Source organism: Anolis sagrei, chromosome 1, assembly GCF_037176765.1.
Source record: "Anolis sagrei isolate rAnoSag1 chromosome 1, rAnoSag1.mat, whole genome shotgun sequence".
NCBI classification, from domain to species: Eukaryota; Metazoa; Chordata; class Lepidosauria; order Squamata; family Dactyloidae; genus Anolis; species Anolis sagrei.
This window is the reverse complement of record NC_090021.1, coordinates 7417421-7441967: the sequence shown is the minus strand read 5'-3', so window position 1 is coordinate 7441967 and position 24547 is coordinate 7417421. Positions and strand designations below refer to the sequence as shown.

Sequence of the window (24547 nt, the reverse complement as noted above, 5' to 3'; positions counted from 1 at the left end):
CCAGATGCCTTTTAGATATGTTGGACTACAGCTCCTATCATTCCACAGCTGACTTCTGAAAGGCACCAGGGAAACAGCTTTAGGATGTCAAAAAATCCCAAAGTTTCCAATGCCCGGGAACTCTGTCAGGGCACTTTTTGTCATTTCAGGAGGCTTTCAGATTAATTTCTTGCACATTACATTTAATCTTGACCATTCAAGCACCTATAATAGCACCTATAATAGCAATCAATCACTCTATCTATCTATCTATCTATCTACTTACTTACTTACTTACAGCTTTTATATTCCGCCCTTCTCATCCCGCAGGGGACTCAGGGCGGATTACAGTGTACGCATATATGGCAAACATTCAATGCCAATTTTTGACATACAAACATATACATACATACACAGAGGCTATTTAACTTTTTCTGGCTGCCAGGGGAGCTGTCGCTTTCATTGTCCATCTGCGACGCTGATGAAGTACTTCCGCATTCCCCGCATGCTTCCCCGCTGGAATGCTTTGCTGGAGGGCTTCTTTATGGCCTCATAAATTAGTTAATTTAGCCTCCCCACACTTTAATGTGGTACCTAATTTTCCTACTTGACAGATGCAACTGTCTTTCGGGTTGCAAAGGTCGATAACAGGCTACACGCAATTGGTTGGAAACCCACTCCAACCCGGGCTGGCTTCGAACTCATGACCTTTTGGTCAGAGTGATCTTTAATGCAGCTGACACTCAGCCAGCTGCGCCACAATCCCGGCAATGCACTGTATTTGTGACTCTCTTCTGTTACAGAAGAGAGTCACGATGGATGAGTTCTTGTGGATCAAGATCAAACTTCAGCCCTCGCTCCAGATGTTTTGGACTTCTACTCTGTTAGGAATTGTGGGAGTTGAAGTCCAAAACACCCGGAGGGCCCAGGTTTGTCCACGTCTGCTCAAGAGCACTCGCTTCACTGCAAAGAAAGGTTCAAAACTGAAATCGAGGAGATTTGGTGTACAATGTTCCCTCACTTTTTGCGGGGGTTCTGTTCCAGGACCACCCGCAATAAGTGAAAATCCGTGAAGTAGAGATGCCGTATTTAATGTAAATGAGGTTCAAGATGGCGGCAATAGTTTGGTCAGTGATATTGATGCAGAGAATGACAGAGATACACCTGTTCAAAGTGTAGTTTCCCATGAGAATGTTCCTATAGGGTATAGGGATGATGGTTTACTCTCTGAATTGCTCCCAGAGAGTTCCTAGGATTTGGGGTTTGAAAACAACTCAGCACCAGCAGAAACTAATGAGCATATAGATAAGACAGGCGGCAGCCAGGTTGTTAACTGGGGCTCCTTACAGGGAGTGGTCAACCCTCCTGTTCAAGGAGCTCCACTGGCTGCCATTCATTTTCCGGACTCAATTCAAGGTGCAGGTGCTTACCTACAAAGCCCTAAACGGTTTGGGACCCATCTACCTGCGTGACCGCATCTCTGTATACGAACCCACACGATCTCTTTGTTCATCTGGAGAGGCCCTGCTCTCGATCCTGCCAGCATCGCAGGTGCGATTGGTGGGGACGAGAGAGAGGGCCTTTTCGGTGGTGGCCCCTCGACTCTGGAACTCACTCCTTAAAGACATCAGACAGGCCCCAACCCTGGCAGTTTTCAGGAGGAGCTTGAAGACGTGGTTGTTCCAGTGTGCCTTCCCGGATTAACAATCCCATAGCACTTTGTCCCTCTAAAGCACTTTACATTTTTTAGGTCTCCTCATATGTCTTTCCACAAACCCCACTATCACCTTTTCGTCCATGTTCAGCACTATTTCCAATTTTAATTTTACATTTGGCCTTCCCATAGTTTTAATTATATGTTGTCTTATTGATAATGTTATATGTTTATGTTTTATTTTAATTGCTTGTATTGTTGTGATTATTGTTTGTATTGTTGTGTTTGGGCTCGGCCTCATGTAAGCCGCACCAAGTCCCTTGGGGAGATGGTAGCGGGGTACAAATAAAGTGTTATTATTATTATTATTATTATTATAAATTAGTCAAAACAGACAGGCTGAGCAATGCCTTTTGCGTTCTGCCAAAGTAAGTTAATTAAGTAAGTTAATTTGTCCAAAGTAAGTTAATTAAGCCCCCGGTGGTGCAGTGGGTTAAAGCACTGAGCTGCTGAGCTTGTTGATCGAAAAGTCGCAGGTTCGATTCCGGGGAGCGGCGTGAGCTTCCGCTGTCAGCCCTAGCTTCTGCCAACCTAGCAGTTCGAAAACATGCAAATGTGAGTAGATCAATAGGTACCGCTCCGGCGGGAAGGTAACAGCGCTCCATGCAGTCATGCCGGCCACATGACTTTGGAGGTGTCTATGGACAACGCTGGCTCTTCGGCTTAGAAATGGAGATGAGCACCACACCCCAGAGTCAGGCGTGACTGGACTTAATGTCAGGGGACTACCTTTACCTTTACCTAAGTTAATTAAGAAAATACTTTTTTTTTTTAAAAAAAAGCATTGGGAATGCTTGTTTTCTCTTGATAGCCTGTAGCTGAAGTCAAGTGATGGCACAGGTATGGAAGCAGCAGGCTGGGCACTGTCATCCCATTGCCTATATGATACTCCTCAGTTATGTGAGGAACCACCCCATTCCCTTGTCTAGATCTGCTTCAATTCAGCTGCTTGTTTAAGTCTGAAGCTGCCTTTGTCTGCCCTCTAGGATGGATGCATTTGGAAGAAGGAAAAGAGCCCATTAACTAGCTCACCTTTCCATCCACCCCCCACTATTCTTTATGTGATTATTATTTAGTGAATGGAGCCTCTGGGTTAAACGGCTAAGCTGCTGAACCTGCTGATCAAAAGGTCTGCAGTTCAAATCCGGGAAGCAGGGTGAGCTCCTGCTCTTAGCCCCAGCTTCTGCCAACCTAGCAGTTTGAAAACATGCAAAATGTGAGTAGATCAATAGGTACTGCTCTGGCGGGAAGGTAACAGCACTCCATGCAATCATGCTGGCCATATGACCTTGGAGGTGTCTATGGACAACACTGGCTCTTCGGCTTAGGAATTGAGATGAGCACCAGCCCCCAGAATCAGACACAACAAGACTTAATGTCAAAGGAAAACCTTTACCTTATTTAGCTAATTACTTATTATTAACTAGCCGTCCCCTGCCACGTGTTGCTGTGGCCCAGTCATAGAATCATAGAATCCTAGAGTTGGAAGAGACCTCATGGGCCATCCAGTCCAACCCCATTCTGCCAAGAAGCAGGAATATTGCATTCAAATCACCCCTGACAGATGGCCATCCAGCCTCTGTTTAAAAGCTTCCAATGAAGGAGCCTCCACCACACTCCGGGGCAGAGAGTTCCACTGCTGAACGGCTCTCACAGTCAGGAAGTTCTTCCTCATGTTCAGAGTCTGTGTATATATGTTTTGTGTGTGTGTATATGTGTGCATGTGTGTTTATATATTTGTGTATATATGTTTGTTTGTGTGTGTGTGTGTATATATATATATGTGTGTGTGTGTGTGTATTTGTATATTTATATGTGTACATGCATATTGTATATATATGTGTACATGTGTATATGTATATATGTATGTGTGCATGTATATGTGCATATGTGTATATGTATATGTGTGTGTATGTACATATATGTGTGTATATGTGTATATTGTGTGTATGAATGTGTGCATGTGCATATGTATATGAGTGTATGTGTATATGTATATATGGTGTATTTTTTGGGGTTTTAAGTCTTTTAGCTGGGGTTTTGTGTGTGTGTGTGTGTGTGTGTTTATGAGAGATGGGAGCCCTGTGTGCTAAGTTTGGCCCAATTCCATCATTGGTGGAGTTCAGAATGCTCTTTGATTGTAGCTAAACTATAAATCCCAGCAACAACAATTTCCAAATGACAAAATCAATTTTTTGAGTGGAGGACATAAATTGGACTGTTAGGTGTCTTGTGTCCAAATTTCGTGTCAATTCCCCCAGTGGTTTTTGAGTTCTGTTAATCCCACAAACGAGCATTACATTTGTATTTATATCGATTCATTACAAAGGTTTATAGAAGCTGATTTTGGAGGCCTGCTTAAAAGGCAATATAGAAGTATTCTTCTAAAAATTAAAAAAACTGGACCCAAGAACACAGATTGGCCAAGATCTTTGCCTGTGATCAGCCCCAATATTTGCACTCTCATTTGCCCGGCGGAGAACAACTCTGGGCTGGATTTACAGACATCCCAGTATCTTCTCAATGACGGCTAGAAGGCCGAAAGAGCTTGAGAGGAAGATAATAAAATATATAGGGTTGGAAGAGATCTCGAGACCCATCTAGCCCAACCTGACTCTGCCAGGCAAAATCCCTGGACGAAGAATGGAAACGCCTGATGTATGACTGCCTCGAGTCCCATTTCAACTCCAATCTCCTTCAACAGGATGATGTTTTGAATCTCAAGAGCCAGAGGTTGCCCTGAGGGGATGTGAGCAGCCAGGAGAGGCTTCCCTGAGGCCCTTATGCGCAGAGGAGAGCATTACTGACCTGTGCGCCATCAGCTTCTGTCTTCAAAAGGTCAGAGGAGAGCTGGTTGCAGTAGAGGCCTGTGGGTCTGAGAGATGGGTCGTTCACCTGGGAGAAAGCAGACGCAAGGAGTGAATTCGGAAAGCATTCTCTCCAAACCCCCATTCTCAGAAGGCATCAGAGAAACACTCTCATCTAGAATGAGTGAATGACGCAACACAACCAATGGATGGTTCTACCTTTTGCAGACTTCTTGCTTTTGTTTAACTGATTGAGCCATGTGCCTGGAAAGGCCCACCCTGGCCCCACTCACCTGCTCAGAGCACAGCTGGTTCATGCTGGGCATCTGCAGGGAGCTCATGGGCATCTGCCCAGCCATTGGGTTCATGTTCTGGACATTGGCATTCCCTCCAGCCATGGAGACGGTGATGCTCATGTTGTTGTACATTCCCTGCTGGGCGGGTGAGGGCTGGCTCTGCCCAGCTTGGCCAAAGACGCTGCGGCCAAAGAGAGGAGAGTCATTCCCAAAACAATTCACATTCCAAAAAAAACCAAAAAAACAAACCCCTATATGAGATATAGGAGACAGAAAGGACTTTCCTGTTGCTCTTAGATTTACGTTTGCTGCCATCACATTAAATCCTTCCATGTCTAAGAGAACCCAAGATGGCAAAGTACCGTACATACTCTAGGATAAGCCGAGGCACCTAATTTTTACCACAGAACACCTGGGAATACTTATTGACTCAAGTCTAAGCCAAGGATGAGAAATGCAGCAGCTACTGGTCAATTTCAAAAATAAGAGGAGGAAGGGAATAAAGGAAAGAGGAGAAGAAGAGAAAGAGGGAGGAAGAAAAGAAGGAGGAGAAGGAGGAAAAGTAGAAAGAAAGAGGAGGAGGAAAGGAGGGAAAAAGGGAAGGAGAGAAAGGAAGAAAAAGAAACAGGATGAGAAGGAATAGAGGAAGGAGAAGAGGGAGAAAAAGAAGGAAGAAAGTGAAGGAGGAAAGGAAGAAAAAGGAAGAGAAGAAGAAATAGAGGAAGGAGGAGGAGGGAAAAAAGGAAGAGGAGGAGGACAGGAAGAAAAGGAAGAGAAGAAGGAGAGGAAGGAAGAGAAGCAGGAGGAGGAGAAATAGAGGAAGGAGGAGAAGGGGGGAAAGAAGGAAGGAAGAGGAGAGGGAGAGGAAGAAAAAGAAGCAGGAGGAGGCATAGAGGAAGTAAGAGAAGGAGAGCAAGAAAAAAGGAGAGGAGAGAAAGAAAAAGGGAGATGAAGAAATGGAGAAGGAGGAAAAGAAGGAAGAAAGAGGAGGAGAGAAAGAAAAAAGAGGAGAGGAAGGAAGAAAAAGGTGCAGCAGAAGGAAGCGGAAATGAGAAAGGAGGCGAAGGAGAGCAAGAAAAAGGAAGAGGGGGAAGAATAAGGGGAGAAGGAGGAAAATAAAGAAGAAAGAAGAGGAGCGGAAGGAAGAAAAAGAAGCAGCAGGAGGAGGAATAGAGGAAGCAGGAAAAAAGAGAAGAAGGAGAGGAAGACAAAGGAAGAGGGAGGAATAATAGGAGGAGAAGAAAGGAAAAGAAGGAAGAAGGAGCAGCAGAGGAAGAAAAAGAGGAGAGGGAGAAAAAGAAGCAACAGGAGGAGGAATAGAGGAAGGAGGAGAAGGAGAGCAAGGAAAAGGAAGAGGAGAAGGAGGGGAGGGAAGAAAGGAAGAAAAACAAGCAACAAAAAAGGAATAGAGGAAGGAGGAAAAGGAGAGGGAGGAAGAGGGAGGCAGAATAAATGGAGGAGAAAGAGGAAAAGAAGGAGGAGGAGTGGAAGAAAAAGGAAGAGGAGGAGAGGAAGGAAGAAAGAGAAGCAGCAGCAGGAGGAATAGAGGAAGGAGGAGAAAGAGAGCAAGGAAAAGGAAGAGGAGGGGAAGAAAGAAAGAAAGGAGGAAAAACAAGCAGCAAAAGAAGGAATAGACAAAGGAGGAAAAGGAGAGGGAGGAAGAATAGGATGAGGAGGAGAAGGAGAAGAAGGAAAAAAGCAAAACAGTCTTGGCTAGAAGCCTTTTGGAGTGTATTTTGACTTGCCAAACATGGGGTATGTAGCATGCAAACATGTTGTGCTAACTATGCAATTGCTGAGATTTTTTAACAACAGGATTTTGGTCAGTCAAACAGAAACAAGCGCAACATGAGCCCTGCATATGAAATGCGAAAATAGGATGAGCAAACCCAGTAAGCTTAGCTCTGGATGTATTTGGAATATAACTTGGATATTGGGAGAAAGGAAGAAAGGCAACCAATTAATCAATCTGAAAGCAAATGCAACTGATGAAAGGACTAATTGAAGAGAGCACTTTGCTTAAAGAGCAATTTCAAGTAAATCTAAACATGCACAAAACGTTCTGAGCCAGTTTCCAAAACATCTTGTCATGTTCTGCTGATAACAAGATGCAAAGGAGAAGTGCCATTTCTTGCTCCTTATTGGCTCCTTTGCGTCTATGTCAAAACCTTGTGTTGCTCAATGGCTGAATATTATGTGTTTCTGTAGGAATTCTGTTTAAAGCTGCTTTAAGATCTCAATTGGGATGGGATTCTAGGCTTTGAAGAGTCCACACTGCAAAGTGCAATAAACTCCCCGACTCCATTCAGGAAACTTAAAAAGGTTTTTAAAATTTCCTCTTTCAGGATCAACAGTTAGCAACCAAAAACAGATTTCAGGAAACACTGAATATACAAAGGGGAACCAGGAAGACATAGTTCCACCATGTCTCCTGGGTCATCAGTTGGGAGTCCCTCCCCTCAGTAACGATATAGTCATATATAATACTAATATTGTGCTGTGTTAATAATATAATGTATTGTATACACATATAATATTGATATTATAATGTAATGCAATATAATAATAATAATAATAATAATAATAATAATAATACAATATAATAATTTTATATTTCATATTACATGTAATATTACTAATAATATTACAGTTTAGTGGTATAGTGGTATAGTCGTATAGTATAATAAAGTAATTATAATACTAATTTATTTATTTATTTATTTATTTAGGGGTTTTTTATACTGATCTCACCTCGAGAGGGACTCAGATTCGGTTCACAACATGTGTCAAATACAATTTTACAACACACAGTGCATTATCAAAAAACATTAAAAACATATTTCAATGAACAGTATACAATATACATCATCAACATCACAGATACATATAAGCCAGGTCGTCAGAACATTAGTCGTAGTTTACAGTTAGTCGTGCTCCTTCCATATAAACCCACATTGACTCAGTTATCAAAGGCCAGATCCCAAAGCCAGGTCTTTGTTAGTTTTCTGAATGTCAGGAGGGAGGATGCGGTTCTAATCTCCACAGGGAGGGCATTCCAAAGCCGAGGGGCCACCATCGAGAAGGCCCTGTCTCTCGTCCCCACCAAACGTGATTGTGACAGTGGTGGGACTGTCACAATCACGTTTGGACGATCTTAAGGACCTTGATGGTTTGTAGGGGAGAATCCGTTCGGACAGGTAAACTGGGCCAGCGTCGTTTAGGGCTTTGTAGGTCAAAACCAGCACTTTGAATTGTGCTCGGAAGCTAATCGGCACCCAGTGGAGCTGGTGCAACAAAGGAGTTGTGTGCTCCTTGTACCCAGCACCCGTTAGTAATCTGGATGCCGCGCGTTGGACTAACTGCAGCTTCCGGACAGTCTTCAGAGGCAGCCCCACGTAGAGAGCGTTGCAGTAATCCAAACGGGATGTAACCAAAGCGTGTACTACCGTGGCCAAGTCAGCCTTCCCAAGGTACGGACGCAGCTGGCGCACAAGTTTTAGTTGTGCGAAAGCTCCCCTGACCACTGCTGAAACCTGGGGCTCCAGGCTCAGCGATGAATCCAAGAGAACTCCCAGACTGCGTACCTGTGCTTTTAGGGAGAGTGTGACCCCGTCCAGCACAGGCTGTAACCCCATCCTCTGTTCTGTCTTACGACTGACCAGGAGGACCTCTGTCTTGTCTGGATTTAGTTTCAATCTGTTGTCCCTCATCCAGTCCGTGACAGCGGCCAAGCACCGGTTCAGGACCTGAACTCCTTAGTAGCAGGTGGAAAGGAGTGACAGAGTTGGACATCATCTGCGTACAGATGACACCGCACCCCGAAACTCCGGATGTGTGCTATGTTGATAATATAATATATTGTATGTACATATAACTTGTAAGCCGCTTTGGGGTGAGACGGGAAAGATAGAATTGTCAGAAATAAAAAAAAAATACTATTAGAAAATGTAAGTCCCCCTCCCCCTCTTGCAATCATGATTTCTCAGAGAACTTTTCCTAGTGACCTTTCATGGAACTCTGGTTGAACTAGATGAACCCCACTGAATCAATAGGTAAAGGTAAAGGTTTCCCCTGACATTAAGTCTAGTCGTGTCCAACTTTAGAAGATGGTGCTCATCTCCATTTCTAAATCGAAGAGCTGGCATTGTCTGTAGACACCTCCAAAGTCATGTGGCCAGCACGACTGCAATTAGAATCAAACACAGAGCAGACTGTTGTGAATACACCTATTTTGTGAAATATGTTTATAATTAGATAAAATATTTATTTTCTGTATATGTAACTTTTAAATGTCTACAGCCACATTTTGTTCCTTTGATTTACATCCCACTAAACATAAAAACCTATATTTCTAAGGGGAACAAGTACCAAGTTTATAATCTTGTGAGTATCTTTAAACATGTTGAAATATATGATGCTGAATGGGTGTATTTATAACAAACACTGAGGTATATGATAAATATCAAGGTCATAACTCTGTTAGTATTCTTTTATGTATCTTTATATGTGTTTATGTACATGATTGTCTATGAATTTATATATAATTTTAGTCCACCAGAGGAAGGCCTGGAGTGTCTATGAATTTATTTGAGAGAGAGAGATATATATAAAATTTTAGTCCATCAGAGGAAGGTCTGGAGTGAGGCCGAAACAGGTTGTGGACTACGGATTTAAGTTCAACGCGACTCAAGAACATACAGCGTTGATACTTTTTTGAGAGACTGTACCAAACGCATATATTTTTTTTGAATGCTATGATTTGGAACTGTATAATAAGTTTTACCAGTCACATTATTTGCTGAACTGTTTATTTTTCTTTCTGTGTACAAGTGGGCTATTGTGTTGTATGTATTAACTCAGGAACCCATTCATATCATACCTGTTATTCCCCATGGCTCCTTGCTGCCAGGTCTTCATGTCGGGCGACTGGTACCCCGGCGTGGGTGGGGCCGACTGGAGCATGGGGCTCTGCGAGGGAGGGATCTGGGGCGACATCAAGGGGCTGCCGGGGCTGAGCGAAGGGGCAAAGGCCGCCTCTGCCTGCTGACCCATCCCTGCAGGACGAGAGGAAACAACAACCCTTCATATGAACTTAGAGAAGGAAAACAACAGACTCAAGGAGGGATAGCTAAGGAGACTGGGGAACCTGTGAAATCTGCGGGGATTCAAACACGGGACAATTTAAGCTCTGGAACATCCCGTTGGTGGGTCTATGCGTAAAGCATGAAGACCACAAATAAGAACAATGCTCCCAGTGTTCTCCTTGTTAAGGTTTCCTTGCACTCAAACAGCCTCCTTCTCTTCTGAGGCTTCAAACACTCTTTCCACCCCTACTCTGAGCACAATAAGGGCTGTGATTTATAGTTTGCTAAGCAACCAACCCACCCCACTTAGTTTTGGTCACGGCCATTTTCCTCCATCCCATCCCAAAGACGCACCTGACCCCGAATACTGGAAGATGTTCTGCTGCATCTGAGGGCTCATGTTGGCGCCGAACTGTCCCCCGACGCTTCCCATCATCCCCCTGTTCACCATGTTGTTCCGATTGGCCAGGGCTGCCTCCGGGTTGGATGCCGCAAGCTGTGAGAAGGGGCTGGTGGAGGCCGGAGGGTTCCCCGGATTCGTACCGTAGTTGGGAGGAAAAGGGAACTGCTGAGGGGGGGCCTGGGGGAGGCGCCCGGCCCCCAAGGGCACCGGGACCCCAGCTGAAGGGGGCAGGCTGCTCCCAAAGCTCTGCTGCTGCCGCATGAGCATGGCGCGCTGCTGCATGAGCTGCCTTTGTCGGTGCTGCTGGCTGTAGAGTTCACGCTGGCGCTGGGCCAGCATCTGTGCGTTGAGTGGCGGCTGAGGAGAGAGGGCAGAGATGTTAGGACAGGAGATATAGAGCAGGCATGTCCGAACGGATTCTCCCCTACGAACCATCAAGGTTGTTAAGATCTTCTGGAGGGGCCCTGCTCTCGGTCCCACCATCTTCGCAATCGCGTCTGGTGGGGACGAGAGACAGGGCCTTCTCGGTGGTGGCCCCTCGGCTGTGGAACTCTCTCCCGATAGAGATCAGATCTGTCCCCTCCCTCCTGACTTTCAGAAAGATGGTAAAATCTTGGCTCTGGAACTTAGCATTCTCAGGTTGATGATCGAATCAATAACTGTTGACCACAAGGCGGATGGTGGTGAATTTGTGATTTACTTTGACGAACTGGCTTTATGTAATTCTTGATCTGTATTTTAATGTGTTTTAATGTATTAATGTACTATGATGTTATTATGCTTTAGTTTATTTGTATATTGATTCTCTGTTGTTAGCCGGCCTGAGTCCTTCCTCGGAGGTCGAGAAGATCGGGTGATAAAAACTCTAAATAAATAATAATAATAATAAATAACTTTGTCCTGATTCTTGCCTCAAACTGTGCTGTTCCAGTTGCTGCTCCTTTCAGTCTCTACTGACCGAAAGGTCATGAGTTCGAAGGCAGCCCGTCAGAGTAAGCTCCCGACCATTTGTCTAGCTTGGTGTCGTCCTTTGCAGCCCTAAAGACAGTTGCATCTGTCAAGTAGGAAATTTAGGTACTGCTTTATGCAGGGAGGGTAATTCAACTAATTTACAACGCCATAAAAATCTCCAGTAGCTTGTAAAAGAATGAGGAAGTACTCCATCGGTATCACAGGTGGACAGTGAAATGACAGTTCCATTGGTAGCCGGAATTTGAGCATACCGTCATGAAGCTGGAATGTTAAATAGCCTCTGTGTCTCTGTCTATATATGTTGTGTGTCTATGGAATTGAATGTTTGACATGTATATGTGCATTGTATGAGACAGAGGTACACTGTTGATGCCCAGTAAACTCTAGAAAACAGCTGCTTGGCTGCTACGAGAGAGGGGATGTTGCAGGATATGGAAATCACATCAGCTAGCATGGCAATAAAGATGGCCCTTTATTTAACAGCCACCACTTTGTAGAAGCCTCACAGACCTGGCCAAGAAAGAGGCATTGCGAGCAACTAATGTAATTTTTTGCATTGCAGCAGCCTCTAAAAGGAATGGGTTCTGGGCAACCACACAGCAACCCAGAAGGTGTCATCCATGAGCAAATATTTCTACTTCATATCTTTTGGTGCAGTTGCTGCCAGGGCTATTTTCAGGGGGTGAAGGTGGGGAACAGGGACATAAAAATATGGAGGAACACCGCTTGCTTCTCTGGCCTCCTCCAGGGTTTATCTTGAAGACCAACTGTTGTTACAGCTACTTCCACCTTAATGCCTATAAGACTACCCTTCCCAAGGTTGTGCAGACCATGTCTTTGGTCCCAAGTGGTAGAGAAGCCCAACTGAAGTAGCAGCAGCCTTAGAGCAGGTATGGGCAAGCTTGGGCCCTCCAGGTGTTTTGGAATCCAACTCCCACAATTCCTAACAGCCTACTGGCTGTTAGGAATTGTAGGAGTTGGAGTCCAAAACATCCGGAGGGCCCAAGTTTGCCTGTATCTGCTGTAGAGTCCACTAGAAGCACAGTGGCCAAAGAGGGGTCCAATGTTTACCTGCCCTGTGATCTGTTGCTGCATTCCAGCCCTCATGCCCATGCTGCCCGGAGGGTTTCCAGCAAATTGGTTCAGGATTGCTTGCCGATTTTGGTGTATCAGCTGGAAAAAAAGCAAAGAGATGTTAGAGGCTCCCTGCGGGAAAAAAAAAGGAAAAAAAAGGAAGGTTCAGTTGCTTCTATAGCCAAAAGAATATCTAGAGGGGAATGAAGGGGGAAGTGGGAGCAAAAGTGTAGCAATGAAAGGGAATGTGGTAATGCCTCATCCAAATAAACATTCGGCCTTCCAGGTGAAATTACTCTTCACTTCTGCAATGTTCAGCATTGTGAAGGAGACTCTGACAACCATCCAGAACTGAGACTCTTCTATTTGGGATTTCCTTGGTCACTTTTCCAGACCCTTTTCTGTTTAAACCCTTCTTTTTAAATGTTCTAAGGAATAGGCATGTGCAATCCATGGTTCTAAATGGTTCTAAAGTACTTAGTAAGGTAGGTAAAGTTTGTCCCCTGACATTAAGTCCAGTCATGTCTGACTCTGGGGTGCGGTGCTCATCTCCATTTCTAAGCTGAAAAGCCAGCGTTGTCCGTAGACACCTCCAAGGTCATGTGGCCAGCATGACCGCATGGAGCGCCGTTACCTTCCCGCCGGAGCGGTACCTATTGATCTGCTCACATTTTGCATGTTTTCGAACTAAAGTACTTACAAAACTAAAATTCTGGTGGTGAATACTAGGGGGCGCTGGTGCTTTGCTTCTTCAGTGTTGCTAAAGTTCTGGTGGTGAAAATTTCAGAACTCTAACAAAACTTTCAAAATTTCATTATTGATTATTTTTATGACACAACTAATTAGGAACTGCCATTTATAATAAAATTTTGAAAGTTTTATTAGAGTTCTGAAATTTTCACCACCAAAACTTTAGCAACACTGTAGCAGCAAAGCACCAGCGCCCCCTAGTTCTCACCACAGGAACTTTAGTTTTGTGAGTACTTTAGAATCATTTAGAACGATGGATTGCACATGCCTACTAAGGAAGCTTTAAGTTCTAGAAAATGCCAAAACAGCAAAATCAAAATCCTCCGTTTACAGTTTCTCTTTCCCTTTACGGTACAGCTAACACCACGATCTCAAGAGCAACAGGAATGAACACTTGGAGTGTATCTACATTGTCGAATTAATGTCTCACCGCTATAGAATCTTGAAATTTGAAGTTTGATCAAGCACCGGATCTCTTTAGCACAGAAGGCTAAAAATCTTGAAAAACTACAACTCCAATGATTCCGTCGCATTGAGCCATGAGCACTAAATTAAGGTGCTACATTAATTCAATCGTGTAGATCAGGCATGAGGAAACTTGGGCCCTCCAGGTGTTTTGGCCTTCAACTCCCACAATTCCTAACTGTGGGAGTTGAAGTCCAAAACACTTGGAGGGCTGAAGTTTGCCCATGCCTGGTGTAGATACAGCTCAGGAGAGAAATCTCAGTTTGGAGCCATGGGGTGTGGGTATCACGAAAATGTGATATGCAGATTTGATAAATGTTGGTTTGATATGATATGTGTGGGTATGAATGGAATTGAATGGAAGAGTGAACGAGTGGCATTAATAATTTTGGAAACACCAGTAAAATATTAAGGCCTGCAATGACTAAAGAAGTAAACTGTGACAAGAACTGTGACAATGGCTAAAACATTTCTTGTGTTAAGAAGGAAGTCAACACAAGGCTAATACCAATCAAGAAGAATCAACATCTGGTCAGGAGATGAAGAGTCAAGATCATTTCAAACAGGACAATTGTTTACTATATCAGAAGAAATATTCCTATAAAAGACTCAATCTAATAATTCTCAAGTGTGACTGACAGAAGAGTTGTTCACTCACTATGCACTGGGATTGTGGCGCAGCTGGCTGAGTGTCAGCTGCATTGAGATCACTCTGACCAAAAGGTCATGAGTTTGAAGCCAGCCCAGGGTGGAGTGGGTTTCCAACCAATTGTGTAGCCTGTTGTCGACCTTTGCAAACCGAAAGACAGTTGCATCTGTGAAGTAGGAAAATTAGGTACCACCTTAAAGTGTGGAGAGGCTAAATTAACTACTTTATGAGGCCATTAAAAAAAAAGACCACAGCAAGCACTCCAGCAAAAAGCATGCGGGGAATGTGGAAGTACTTCATCAGTGTCGCAGATGGATGATGAAAGCGACAGCTACCCTGGTGGCCAGAAAAAAGTTAAATAGCCTCTGTCTATGTCTGTATATGTTGTATGTCAAAATTGGCACTGAATGTTTGCCATATATGTGTACGCTGTAATCCGCCCTGAGTCCCCTGTAAATAATAATAATAAATAATAAAATATGCTCTGCTCCACGAGAAGAAGATGGTGTACGTATGGAAAGTGGCAGATTTGCACGGGAGCAGTCTGCTCAATTTCTCAAAGGAAGAGGAAGAAGTGTGTTTTGGAGTCTTGGATTTTGTGCAGGGAGTCAGGTTCTGCTGTATGGAAAACAAGGGTCTGATCCTTGGCATTTTGAAGTTTTGGAGTTATGGAAGTTTTGGAATTGTACATTGGCAAGTTGCAGGGAAGCAGGGTCTGGCCGAACAGGTGCTTTTCCAAGGAGGGAGAAAAGGATATGATAATATTTGTATGCATGCTGGACTGTAATTAAAAGTTGCTAATGAGAACTGAAAAGTAAACTGTGATAAGAACTGTGACAATGGTTACAAGATTCCTTGTGTTAAGAAGGAAGTCAACACAAGGCTTATACTAATCAAGAAGAATCAACATTCTTCAAGAACCAAGGAGGTAGAAAAGGATATGGTAACATTTGGATGCATGAGGATGGATGCATGTACATATGTGTGAATGCTGAGTAAAAATGTAATTGCTTTGTTTATTTGTTAGCCAATGTAATGGGTGTTTGTAAATCCAATATAGTTGCATAGAACCTGTATGTCCATATGCTTAATGTTATTCTTTGTGTAAAAATATAAAAGTTCTGATATACCCTCTCACACTGGAAATTGCAATAAAAAGAACCTATGCTTTAAAGTTATTGAAATGTTATTCATGACATGGGTTGCCACACGATGTTCGGACTCACCTGCTGTTGTCCTTGGAGCCTCTGTTGCAGCTGCAGCCGCAACTGGTTGGGTGCTGTGGGGGGGCGGCTGAGCGCCTGCCGTGGCTGCATCCCCATGTTGGTCGGGAAGGCCCCCCGAGGCGGAGGGACCTGGACCGGCATGGGCCCAAAGGACTGCTTCTGCCTGACCATGCCCTGGAAGGGGCCGGCGAGGCTGGCGGTGGGGGAGGCTGAGGGGTAAGGCTGTGGGTACAGGCCGGGCTTCTGCTCCATGGCCATGGGTGGCGGGGCTGGCGGCGCTTGCTGTGGCTGGAACCTCTCCGTCAGCGCCTCCAGGCCACCTCCCTGTGCAGGGAAGGAAATAGGCGTAAGTGGAGAAGCCTCAAGACTTAGATATAGAGCAGGCATGGGCAAACTTTGGCTCCCACAATTCCTAACAGCTGGCAGACTGTTATTTATTATTTTATGTAATTATTTATTTATTAGCCGTCTCCTGCCACACGTTGCTGTGGCCCTGTCTGTGTACATGTGTTTTTTGTGTGTATATATGTGTTTATGTGTGTGTATATAATTGTGTATATATGTGTGTTTGATTGTGTGTGTGTGTGTGTGTGTGTGTGTGTGTGTATATATATATATATATATATGGGTGTATATATATGTGTGTGTATATGTGTATTTGTGTGTTTATATGTGTAAATGCATATTGTGTATATGTATGTGTGCATGTGTATATCTATATGTGTGTATATGTATATTTGTGTCTGTATATATATGTGTGTATTTGTGCATGTGTGTGTGTGAATGTGTGCATGTGTATATGTATATGAGTGTATGTGTATATATGATGTGTTTGGGTTTTTTTTAAAGTCTATTCCGTTGGGGTTTGTGTGTGTGTGTGTGTGTTTAGGGGTGATGGACACTCGTTGCACTCTTAGGTGTATTGTCTCCAAATTTCGTGTCAATTTGTCCAGTGGTTTTTCAGTTATGTTAGCATAACCGCGTTGCTGTGGCCCACATGGGGGTTCTGTGTGTGAGGTTTGGCTCAATTCTATAGTTGATGGGCGTCAGAATGCTCTGTGATTGTAGGTGAACTATAAATTCCAGCAACCACAACTCCCAAATGTGAAGATTCTATTTTCCCCAAACTCCACCAGTGTTCACATTTGGGCATATTGAGTATTTGTGCCAACTTTGGTCCAGATCCATCATTGTTTGAGTCCACAGTGATCTCTGGATATAGGTGAACTACAACTCCAAAATCAAAGGACACTGCCCACCAAACCCTTACAGTATTTTTTTTTTGGTCATGGGAGAACTGTGTGCCAAGTTTGGTTCAGTTCCATCATTGGTGGGGTTCAGAATGCTCTTTGATTGAAGGTGAGCTATAAATCCCAGCAACTACAACTCCCAAATGACAAAAGCAATTTTTTTGAGTGAAGGACATACATTAGGTTGTTAGGTGTCTTGTGTCGAAATTTGGTGTCAATTCATCCAGTGGTTTTTGAGTTATGTTAATCCCACAAATGAACATTACATTTTTATGTATATAGATTTGCGGTATGTGTACACCACCCTTCTCAACCCCTAAGGGGATTCAGGGCAGTTCACAGTGTTGGCAACAATTCAATCCTGTTGCTACTAGAGGTTTACAATAGGCTTTTTCTAAGTAACAGGGAGGATCAGAAACTTTTCTGTTACAGCTGCCACAAGTTAATTGGGTGTGTTATCTGCTTCAACATATAACAAGGCACTAGGTTTGCAAGTTTTGAGCTTTGCATTTGGCTTAGCTTGATGGCTCGTTTGAGCTGAAGAAATCTTTGGCTGTTGCTGGGAGTGGTTACGCAGTGTCCCGAAGCTGAAGACTGAAGCCATTTGGAATGCCAAGGAAACTGCTTGTTTATAAGTACATTCTACTGTATTATTTTGCTATGTGTTTGCATATCATCGCGTAAATAAGAAGACTAATCAGATCTATTGTTTGTTGTATATTGGTGAGAACGATTCTTCTATTTTGCTTTGTGTTTTTGATCTACAGTGAATAGAACTATATTTTTGTTTCTACTTTAAAGCAATAGACTCAGGTGTATTTTTGAGTTTTTATCCCACTGAGAGTAAAAGGGGCTGAGACATCAATAAAAAACAGTATAAAACATCAAAATTGACCCTCCCCTGATAAAAAATTAAACATTATCAAGCACATCACACATCACACACAGACATAGCTGTCCTGGGTCATTCCACTTTCAACTTTCACTTTAAATGGAGTGGAGTGGAATTTTGTTTTGACCTACATTGCGAGCCTCCTTGGGTTACACACCGGGAGAAAGGCAGGATACTAATGAATTCAACTGAGAGCCAAGCTGTGTACCTGGACCAGTTTGTCGATGCCAAGAGCGCGGTCCAGTTCTGCCAGTTCGTTCTCGTCTTTGCCGCTCAGGAAGGAGACCAGCTGCTCAAGGAGGGCTTTCTCGTCGTTCCGCCCCTCGGGGGTGGTTGGGGGGCACAGGAGATCGTCCAGCTGAGACGTGATGCAGTGGCTGCAGGGGCGGGAAGGCAAGTCAGGACAGTGAATGCCAAGCACCACAGGTGCTTGAAACATCAGTCGAGCAATCAGAGATAGAGTTTAGACCAGAGGAATAGGAACACAGCAAATCTACGCATTCTAGGAGTTTTTTTTTTGTCGTGTTTTGACTTGAGAAACTGCAAGTCGCTTCTGGTGTGAGAGAATTGGCCGTCTGCAAGGACGTTGCCCAGGGGACGCCTGGATGTTTTGATGGTTTATCATCCTTGTGGGAGGCTTCTCTCACGTCCCCGCAGGAGGAGCTGGAGCTGATAGAGGGAGCTCATCTGTGCTCTCCCCGGATTCGAACCTGCGACCTGTCGGTCTTCAGTCCTGCCGGCAGAGAGGTTTAACCCACTGCACCACCAGCGGCAGTTCCAGGAGTGAACTGTTTCCAATGTCTCACCCTGGTGGCGCAATGGGTTAAATCCTTGTGCCAGCGGGACCGAAGACTGGCAGGTCACAGGTTCAAATCTGGGGAGAGCACCAATGAGCTCCCTCTGTCATGCGGGGACATGAGAGAAGCTTCCCACAAGGATGGTAAAACATTCAAACACCCAGGTATCCCCTGGGCGATGTCCTTGCAGATGCCCAATTCTCTCACACCAGAAGTGACTTGCAGTTTCTCAAGTTGCTCCTGTCTCGAAAAAAGCAAAACTCTTTGCAATGCAAGAAGTTTGTGAACTGAAAGGAAAATTTCAATCTGGAGGGAATGCTGTCATTTTGCCTCCCATGATAGTTGCTTTCCCATGTCCATCTAAGCCTGGCCTGTCCCTTCACTAAATGAAAGCGCCCACTAAATTGCCACCCCAAAACTTCTTCACAATAGAAATATGGTTTCTGCCTCCTGCAGAATTCTGGGGTTTGTAGTTTAGTGAGGCTGTTAAAGACTCCTACCTAAACTACAACCCCCAAAATTCTGAAGGCAGCAACTGGATTTACAGTGGATTCATTCTCTAGTGTGATGAGGTCCCAAATGATGCAGCAAAGTTCACATTATTTTTTCCACTGGAGTTCCCTATGTTGTCGCTGGCCAGCTTTCTTTCCCCCTTTTTCTGTTTGCATCAGCATCACAGCTTTATTTTTCCAATTTGTACCCATTTCTCTGAAACTCTTCCTTTCCTTCCAACTTTCCCTCCATTGCTACCAGGCCTTAATAAAATAATAATAATAATAATAATAATAATAATAATAATAATAATAAGGATTTAAAGATCAAACTGCAAAGACTCTTGCACAAGCCAGTAATGGTGGTTCCAGTGGTGATCAGCACACTGGGTGCAGTGCTCAAAGACCTTGGCCTGCACTTAAACACAATCGGCACAGACAAAATTACCATCTGCCAGCTGCAGAAGGCCACCTTACTGGGATCTGCATGCATTATTCACCGATACATCACACAGTCCTAGACACTTAGGAAGTGTCCGACGTGTGATCCAATACCACAGCCAGCAGAATGATCTTGTCTGCTGTGGACTCATCTTGTTGTGTTTCTAATAATAATAATAATAATAATAATAATAATAATAATAATAATAATATACTCTATTTATATTCTGTCCTATCTCCCTGAGGGGACTCAGGGCAGATTACAGCACACATATTCGGCAAACACATAGCTGTTAGTTGGAGTCAATGGGATTCCTGTCTGGCCAGGCATGTCATGTTTGCTGGAAAGCATCAAAAAGCCAAAACACAAAAGATCCCAGACCCAAATGTTCTTGAGGTGTGCTAGATGAGCATCTCATGTAAAACACTGAACATGTTCTGGCCAAACCCACAGGCAACAACAATAATATAATATAATGTAATATAATATATTGTATATACATATAATATTACAATGTAATGCAATATAATAGTAATAATAATATGATATTATAATTATATATTTATATTGCATGTAATATTACTAATAATATTACAATATAATGGTATAGTACAATATAGTAATATTTAATATTGATATTATACTATGCTAATAATATAATATATTGTATGTGTATATATCTTGTAAGCCGCTCTGAGTCCCCTTTGGGGTGAGAAGGGCGGCATATAAATGTAAATAAATAAATAGATAAACAATGAATATGGCTGGGTTGGAAGGGGGAAGGCGAAACAAAGCCCTCAAGGTCAGGAAGAAAGAAAGAAAAACAAAAACAAAAAGTGTGTCCAGAATAAGGCAATGCTTCTACCAATGATTGTCTCCAAAACAGATCCAAAAAATCTGGAGGGCCGAAGTTTGCCCGTGCATCCATTAGTGGCAGCTATTTTGGTGCACCTCCGGCGTTCCAAAATAGCTGGTACAGCTTCCATGTTGAGAAGGGAGACAAAAGGGCAGAGGAAAGAGAGATTTCTCTCCTCTTGCTGTGTTGTTACCTAAACTCCCCAATCCCTCTCTCCAGAACAATTTCCCATTACAAAAATGGCCAGGTTTTGGTTTCCAAGGCCTTCTCTTCACAAGGAAAGGAGGGAGGGTACTATAAGAGATGGTACAATGAAAAACAGTGTGGTGGTTGAGGAACTGGAAAGAACCATGAACCAGGAAAAGTTCACAATAGTCTCTCGGTGACATCCACTGAAACTGCACATCCCTTTTGGAAAGCAGCAGCCTGGACTGTTTGCTGCAGTTTTGGGCACTAGATGGCACCATTTTGAACAGTTAGAGTAAAGGTGTCACACCAAGATTGAAAAGTCAAAGAGACAAGTTACCCTGGATATAAAGAATCCCTTTTTGGCTGAATTTGTACAAGATAGCTTCACACAACGCTTTCTAAGCAGGAATACAGACCTCCAAATCCAGTGAGCAATGAAATTGGTGTTCTGGTCCCAAGTAAAGACACCTCAGATATTTACTAACAGCAATCCCTAATGTGACCTACAATCAAAATGAACAACTTTTGCCAGAAGTTACCATGGAGTTGCTCTGGACCTTAACAACTAACTAACTAACTAACTAATGGGTTGTTGTAGGTTTTTTCGGGCTATATGGCCATGTTCTAAAGGCATTTTCTCCTGATGTTTCGCCTGCATCTATGGCAAGCATCCTCAGAGGTAGTGAGGTCACCTCACTATCTCTGAGGATGCTTGCCATAGATGCAGGCAAAACGTCAGGAGAAAATGCCTTTAGAACATGGCCATATAGCCCGAAAAAACCTACAACAACCCAGTGATTCTAGCCATGAAAGCCTTCGACAATAACTAACTAATTCTAGGAGAAATGCCTATCAAAATCTCTAAACACATTAAACAATTAGCTAATGCTTTCCTAAAAGACACTCCATGCCCATCACCCTTCTTGGAATGTGTAAGATACAATCGTTTGGAAAGAGGGCTCGTATACTTACTCATCTGGCTTGCTTATGGGTCCTTGGTTGATGGAGGTCATGGCGTTGTCTGCCCAAGGGAGCTGTTCTCCCATTGCTGGCTGTCCAAACTGATGGTCGGAGACTCCCAATTCCAGTTCAGGCAACCCTGGAAGAAGCAAGGAGCAAAGGGAGGAGGGAGAGAAACACATGCCAAACCATCAGACCACGAGGAACTGGTGGGCCTTCTCTTTCACAGCAGAAGAGTTGAGAGGCACCTTTTTGAAACTGAATCCAGACAAGACAGAGGTCCCTCTGGTCAGTCGTAAGGCAGAACAGGGCATAGGGTTACAGCCTGTGTTGGATGGGGTTACACTCCCCCTCAAGACGCAGGTTTGCAGCCTAGGGAGTGATCCTGGATTCATCATTGAGCCTGAAACCCCTGGTCTCAGCGGTGGCCAGGGGAGCTTTTGCACAGTTAAAACTCGTGCACCAGCTGTGCCCATACCTTGGGAAGTCTGATCTGGCCACGGTGGTCCACGCTCTGGTTACATATCGAATAGATTACTGCAACGCACTCTATGTGGAGTTGCCTTTGAAGACTGTTCGGAAACTCCAATTAGTCCAACGGGTGGCAGCCAGATTACTACAGGGAGCTCACCCCCCCTGCTATTCCAGCTCCACTGGCTGCCAGTCCATTTCCGAGCATAATTAAAAGTGCTGGTCTTGGCCTATAAAGCCCTATACGACTCTGGCCCAGCTTACTCGTCCGAATGTATCTCCCTCTACATTCTGCCTCGTAGTTTAAGATCCACTGGGGAGGCCCTGCTCTTGGACGCCAATCTAATCTCACTGGGGAGCGAATTCCACAAGCAAGGGGGGGTCACCACAGAGAAGGCCCTGTCAATTGCAAACGTGTTTGGTGGGGATGAGGGACAGGGCCTTCTCGGTGGTGACCCCCCTGCTTGTGGAATTCGCTCCCCAGCGAGATTAGATCGGCGTCCTCCCTCCTTTCCTTTAGGAAAAAATTGAAATCTTCTTTGGACTGGTTTTGTTTAGCCTGGAAGCAAGTCCAAAGAAGAAGAAATAGATAAGCTACCCCTGACCAACCTGGAAGTACTTTCCTTTATGGAGAGAACCTTTTCTCCATGCGAGTATGGAGCAAATGATATTGCATGCATGTGCGAGAGAATGAGTAAAAACCCCTCTTCGCCCCCCCTCTTTCCCTCTCCCCTTTTCTACACTTTCCTATCCCTACCCAATTGTTCCACCACTTTTTATATATTCAAAAATCCACTCTCTCTCTCTCTCTCTCTCTCTCTCTATATATATATATATATATATTTAAAGGAAAAAAATTGAAATCGTGGTTTTGGAACCAGGCTTTCGGCTAGCAGGCACAGCGGCACTTTGGACACTGAACTGGACCATGATTCTTATGATAATGAAACAGCGATGTGACTATATAATTAATGTTATTGTTTTTTAATCTATTGCATATTTATGGTTTATATATTGTTGTTATATTGATATTTCAGCATCGAATTGTTGCCAATGTTAGCCACTCTGAGTCTCCCCTCAGGGGTTGAGAAGGGCGTGGTAGAAATGTTGTAAATAAATAAACAAAATTATACTGTCATCATTCAGTAAATAACAGGTCGAACCTCTCAACTATCCTGGAATTTTGGAGCATGTTTGGGGGGATGGGGACACCGGTAGGCTGTTAGGAATTGTGGGACTTGAAGTCCAAAACACTTGGAGGGCCAAAGTTTGTCCATGCTTGTTGTATAGGGTACTTCATGCAAAAGTTATGCCCATGCTTATATACACTGACACACGTGTGATGGAGCTGCACCCTGACTTTGAATTCACGGGTCAAGCACTGGCCACAAACCCTTTCCGTCAACACGACTGGACAACGTGGCCAACAATGTGAAACAACGGTCTCCAAACCTAGCCAGGGCCTGCAAAGCCGTCTTGTCCTGAGAGTGCTTGTTTTGTTTTTGATCTGGCTGTGCATCAACAACGGAGTGTTCTTAAGGGTTGCCTGGCAACTGGGAAAGAAAGGATCTGCTACCAGCAGCCTCAGGAAGAGTGATCCACCTGGGAAAATGCCACACGAGGAGACTGGCTCAGGTGCCCTTGTTGAGAGGTGGCCCATCCATGCAATTTGCAACCCAACTCAGAGATGCTGCAGGCCCAGTCTTTGCCAGGAGAAAATGGATTCCTTCCAAAATATCATCCGATGCCCAGCCCACTAACACTTTTGATTACGAGGGCTCTGCTGACCGGGCAATATTCCGTTTGTAAAAACAAACACACTCTGCGTACTGTGGAAGGCACACACTGCACTCACCCAGTTTCCTTTACGAGGAATGAAACTGGCTTGTGTGCTGGAGGCAGAATGCTGTGCGAGATGGTCTCTTTTGGGGGAATGGGTCACATCCCGCCTCGACTACTGCAACGCACTCTACGTGGGGCTGCCCTTGAAGACGGCCCGGAAGCTTCAGCTAGTTCAGCGCGCGGCAGCCATGTTGTTAACGGGGGCTGGACGCAGAGAGCATACAACGCCTCTGCTGTCCCAGCTTCACTGGCTGCCGATTTGCTACCGGGCCCAATTTAAGGTGCTGGTGTTATCCTACAAAGCCCTAAACGGTTCCGGCCCAAAATACCTCGCAGACCGCATCTCGGCCTACGAGCCCACGAGGGCCTTGAGATCATCCGGGGAGGCCCTTCTCTCGGCCCCGCCTGCCTCACAGGCACGTCTGGCGGGGACGAGGGAGCGGGCCTTCTCGGTGGTGGCCCCCCGGCTGTGGAACACTCTCCCTGCTGAAGTTAGACAGGCGCCCTCCTTGATGGCCTTTCGTAGGGGCCTAAAAACATGGCTCTTTGAACAGGCCTTCAATTGAGTGTAGTTAAATTGACAATGGAATGAACTAGGACTACGAATTTCGGCTATGACCCCAGGACTTGACGAAGCGGATTTTTAGTATAAGTATATGTTATGTTGTATCCGTCTGTTTGTATTGTCTTTATTTACTGTACATTGTCTTCTTGTTGTTGTTGTTCACCGCCCCGAGTCGCCTCCGGGCTGAGAGGGGCGGTCAATAAGTGCAAGAAATAAATATAAATAATAAATAAATGGGTCAACTTTGTTATTTTCTAGCATTCTGTCTTGGGAGGAAAATTCATGGAAAATCCAGATGAATTCTTCGTTCATCTGGAGAGGCCCTGCGCACGATTCCACCTGCGTCGCAAGCGCTGTTGGTGGGGACGAGGGA

At 44.3% G+C, this 24547-nt stretch overlaps 1 protein-coding gene across 3 annotated transcripts in view; it reads right to left on the bottom strand.

Moving 5' to 3' along the window:
- The window catches only part of LOC137095803 (nuclear receptor coactivator 1-like), a 79781-nt gene that overhangs the window by 3512 nt on the left and 51722 nt on the right, over positions 1-24547 (bottom strand). For all 3 annotated transcript variants that reach the window (XM_067462633.1, XM_067462635.1, XM_067462641.1), the window contains exons 10-17: positions 21309-21435; positions 17770-17938; positions 15420-15743; positions 12327-12428; positions 10235-10640; positions 9676-9850; positions 4794-4977; positions 4502-4588 (exon numbers count right to left, since the gene is read on the bottom strand). In XM_067462633.1, coding sequence (XP_067318734.1) covers positions 4502-4588; positions 4794-4977; positions 9676-9850; positions 10235-10640; positions 12327-12428; positions 15420-15743; positions 17770-17938; positions 21309-21435 — 1574 coding nt within the window. The remainder of the gene's footprint in view (positions 1-4501; positions 4589-4793; positions 4978-9675; positions 9851-10234; positions 10641-12326; positions 12429-15419; positions 15744-17769; positions 17939-21308; positions 21436-24547) is intronic.